The sequence below is a fragment of the Gekko japonicus genome, unplaced genomic scaffold, assembly GCF_001447785.1.
Source record: "Gekko japonicus isolate JY-2015 unplaced genomic scaffold, Gekko_japonicus_V1.1 scaffold2520, whole genome shotgun sequence".
Classification (NCBI taxonomy): Eukaryota; Metazoa; Chordata; class Lepidosauria; order Squamata; family Gekkonidae; genus Gekko; species Gekko japonicus.
Window position 1 is genome coordinate 77951 of NW_015163679.1, and position 4509 is coordinate 82459.

Genomic DNA, 4509 nt, shown 5'->3' on the forward strand with positions numbered 1-4509 from the left:
TGTGTGCATTTGGCAGGAAACGGGATCGTCAGCGAGGCGAGATCAGCGAGGCGAGGAAGCGAGGTGTTTTGGCGGGGAGAGATGAGCTGGCGGGCTGCCGAGTCGAGGCGCGGCGCTCTCGGGGTGGCGAAGTGAAGAGGTGAGCAGCGAAGAGCGGGGTGGCGAGGCGCGGTGCGGCGTTGAAGCGAAGCACAGAGTTAAGTTGCGAGGTGGCGTGGCGAGGTGCGGTTGACGGAGCGAGGCACGGCGATGAAGCGGGGACCTCCGGCGAGCGGCGTGGCTGCGGCGGCGATCGATGCTCGGTGCGGCTTGGTCTCCTCCGGGTCTGTTCAAGAAGGGCGGAATCCCACCTTCGTCGCCAGTGAAAAGTACTCGGAAACGTAGAGTGATTCAGCAAGGTACTTTATTAGATCAAGAACAAGACAGGGAACCCCGGCACGCAGGCCGGTATATATGCCCAGAACCCACCACCAAAACACACCCCCTAGTGACCCTATAGGTTATTTACAGTGGCCGAGAGTCTCATAGGCTCTTGGCCGCGGACCTTGCCCTCTGGTTGGTGCGGGCTAGGATCCGCTCTGCTATTGTTCTCCCGGAACGAAGCTTGGGACTTGTGCGCGACCGCATGGCCCAACGGTTGCACACGTGGCAATATGGATACATTACAGGATCTCAGTGGGGATACCCCAAAATAAAATTAGGAAGGAAGCGAGTGTGAGAGAGTGATTGTCTTTCCACCATTAAACTGCCTGTCAAGGAAAACTGGACCTCACGTTCAATTCTTTCTTCTTGCATTAATACATTGGTTCAGGCTTCATATCAAAACTTAGGCCTGAAACATGGGGGGAAGAGATAGAAGGAGAAGAAGGAGAAGAAGGAGAAGAAGAAGAGGAGGAGGAGGAGGAGGAGGAGGAGGAGATTGGATTTATACCCCGCCCTTCACTACCCAAAGGAGTCTCAGAGCAGCTTACAAACTCCTTTCTCTTCCCCTCCCCACAACAGACCCCCTGGGAGGTAGGTGGGGCTGAGAGAGCTCTGATAGAAACTACTCTTTTTTCAAGAACAGCTCTTATCAGAACTATGGCTTGCCCAAGGTCATCCAGCAGGTGCAAGTGGAGGAATGTGGAATCAAACCCGGTTCTCCCAGATTAGAGTCCACACACTTAACCACTACGCCAGTACACCAAACATCTGGGGTTTGTCATGCGAAAGTTGGCAAGCCTGACTTGGTGCCTTTAAATAATAGTGACAAGGAGCCACACCATTTGGTCACCCAGAAGGGTTGTGGGTGGCACCAACACACACCTCACTATTTCTTCTATGCTTGTTTTACACTTCAGTGAGGAAGCATCATGTCATAAAATGTTCATTTTCTGAGCCATTTGTTGTCACAGTTTCATGTCAGAAAACTTCAAGGGACTGAATTTTGTATTGGCTTGAGGGCCCCAGCCTATGTGAATTTTAGATTTTAAGAAGTTTAGCTTTCCTATTGTTAGTGTTAGTTGGAGCAAGCCAGCTCCATCTCTCCTGGAGGCAATGGGCTAACGCTGTCATGGGTTAGACATCGGCCTGGCACACAAAGAGACTTGGAAAGATGCCTGACTTTACCCAAGCAGGGTAACCTATGGTAACTATAACTTAGGGTATAATGTGTAGCTAGAACTTATGTAGCTTTCTTTTCTTTTCTTTTTTCCTGCTCATGGCTTTGTTCTTTGGGAAATATTCTTGTACTCTTTAATAAAAAAGTATACTTTGACTACATCTGGTTGTTCTGTACTTCAGAAACTTCAATCTAATTCCAGTACCTTAGACTTAAAGTGTCCACCTACTGGTTAATTATTAGAGGAAACTCATTCTGCAAGTGGCCAACCTTGCAGGGTTGGCTTTCTTAGTTAATTCCCAATAAGGTTAGACGCTTGCCCCTTGGCTTCTGAATATGTGGGTAGTTCAAGGGGCTGGTGGCAGACTACTGTACTGGTGAATATATGGACATATACCCCAGGGTTTTGTAATTTTGAGCTCTGCCCAATGATAACAATGATCCCCTGCATTCGGAATTCTTGACACTGCCCACATTCCTCCAATCATTAAACTGTTACCCAAAATAAAATTAGGAAGAAATAGAGCGAGAGATTGGTTATAAAGACAATTTTATTGTATACAAAATAAAAGTGTGAAGAACCTACATTGAGCACCTGAGAACTAATTCCCTAAGCAATCACACACACACACACACACCAGCAAGAGGCTGCACTTGTAGAAAGAAAAGGGGAGGAAACTGGGAAGTTTTAGGAAAGGGGCATACAACCTGAAATCCTGGGCTTGAGGTCTGGAGTGGTCCAAGGAGCAGTTAGAGGAAGGGGGAGAAATAGGATCCTGCAACACAGTTGCAGGGTTGGTCAGGTAGTGGGAAAACCTGGCACACTTTTCACTGACCTGGGATGGTCTTTTTATTCAGAAGAGTCCCATAGCTGGACATGGGAACCCACTTTCCCAGGAACATGTTTGGTTCAGGATAAAAAAGTTTGAATCCTATTGGCTGGCTTAAAGTTAACTGCTGTCAAACTTTGGTGTGGGAAAGTGAGGAAAATATCTCAGTCAGGTCATTGTGAGCGAAATCTGCATGGGCACAAAGAGCCTAGGTGAGACAACATGATTAACAACACATACGTTAATAAAGCTGAAGCGAGCCAGATCTGCATTGTCACAAAAGTCTGGGTGAGTCAGGATAGCTCCCGAAACAGGACAGAGCATAAATGAATGACCTGAGTGCCCTTCGTAATTGAGTAAAAAATGGAAAAAGAGGAACTGGGCATTGGTTAATGAAATAGCAACTTCCATTCTAAGTCCCCAGAAGTCAATGGGCTTAGAAGATGTAAGTCTGTTTTGGATTGCACAGACAGTGAAACAGTGGTCTGAATCAGTACAAAGCAGCTTCATAACCTTGGCGATCAACATGACCTGCATTTGTGCAGCACCTTAAACAAGGCCCCTTTGACATCCTTGTTCTTCAGGCTGTATATTATGGGATTGAACAAGGGAATTACTATGCTATAGAAGAGAGAGATCGTTTTGTCCTGACCAGGGCTGTGGCTAGACTCAGGTCTCATGTACATAAATATGGCACTGCCATAGAAAAGCACCACCACAGATGCATGAGAGGCACACGTCGAGAAAGCTTTGCACCGACCTTGTGTAGATTGGATTTTTAAGATGGCTGTCAGTATGCGGGCGTAACTGATCGTGATAAAGGAGATGGGTGTGACCAAGGTGACAATGCATCCAAATGAAGTGAGCTTTTCAACAATGTCAGTGTTGGCACATGCCAGCTTCAACAGTGCAGGCATTTCGCAGAAGTGATCAATCAAATTGGAGGCACAGAATGGCAACCGCCAAGTGAGGACCGCATGTGCCACTGGCAATAAAAGACCACTGGTCCAGGTTGCCGCAGCCAGTTTGATGCACACCTTCTTGTTCATAAGAAATGTATAATGCAGGGGGTGGCATATGGCAGCATACCTATCGTATGCCATCACTGCAAGGAGAATACATTCAGTGGTGGCCAAGGCTAGGAACGTATACATCTGTACTGCACAACCAACTAGTGAGATGGGCTTGTTAGGACTCAGAAGGTTGGCCAGCATCTGGGGAACGGTGCTGGAAGTGTAACAGATGTCCACACAGGAGAGGTGGCTCAAGAAGAAATACATGGGGGTGTGGAGTCGAGAGTCCAGCCAGATAAGCACCAGTATGATCACGTTGCCTGCCAGCGTGATGGTATAGAACATAAAGAATAGCCCAAAAAGAATGAGACGGATCTTGAAGTTCCTTGAGAGACCAAGGAAAAGGAATTCTGTCACTGATGTTTGGTTCCACATAATGGGTGCTGAGTTTTTTCCACATCTGATTTTTTAAGAAAAAACACTGGTTTCTTCCATTGCTGTAAAAATGGAAGTAATTTAAATACATGACATGTCACCTGTATAGGTTAGGATTCAATAAACATACACAAGATTCTTAATGTATCATAAAATGTGCATATCAGAAAATGTTTTCTTTGACCCACATTTATTTTATTTTATTTTTATATAAAGTCCCTTGAGATAGACTTACCCAGGGTGGAGAAAGGCAAATAGTGCACTATGTTCACATTAGGGTGTGCATTCAGCATAAACTGAGCCAAAAAATACCTTACTGTATAGCTGAGCCTGAATAAAGCCAATATTTTTGGCTTTTATTTGGATATATTCAGCTATACCGAATGTGCAGTGGGAGCTGAGAGCTCTGTACTGCCTTCGCTAGGGCTGGCTTCTCTTGCAGCTCAGAGCTACTTTAGGATTGACTGGGGTGGTGGGAGGAGAAACCCTTCCAGCCATGTCTGAGAAACCTCACAGCCACATGCAGATCCTGGGGCCAGCTTCTCCTGCAGCTCGGTTTAAACCATGTTGCAGGAGAAGCCAAGCCAACCCCAGGCTGGTTATTTGTTAGTATTTTTCTTCTCAGGTCTAT

At 46.3% G+C, this 4509-nt stretch overlaps 1 protein-coding gene across 1 annotated transcript; it reads right to left on the minus strand.

Annotated features, from left to right (window-relative positions):
• Positions 1 to 2951: 2951 nt before the first annotated feature.
• LOC107107460 (olfactory receptor 2A1/2A42-like) lies at positions 2952 to 3878 on the minus strand. The gene has a single exon (XM_015407762.1). It carries the CDS (start codon positions 3876 to 3878, stop codon positions 2952 to 2954), a length of 927 nt encoding a protein of 308 aa, XP_015263248.1.
• Between the last annotated feature and the right edge of the window lie 631 nt (positions 3879 to 4509).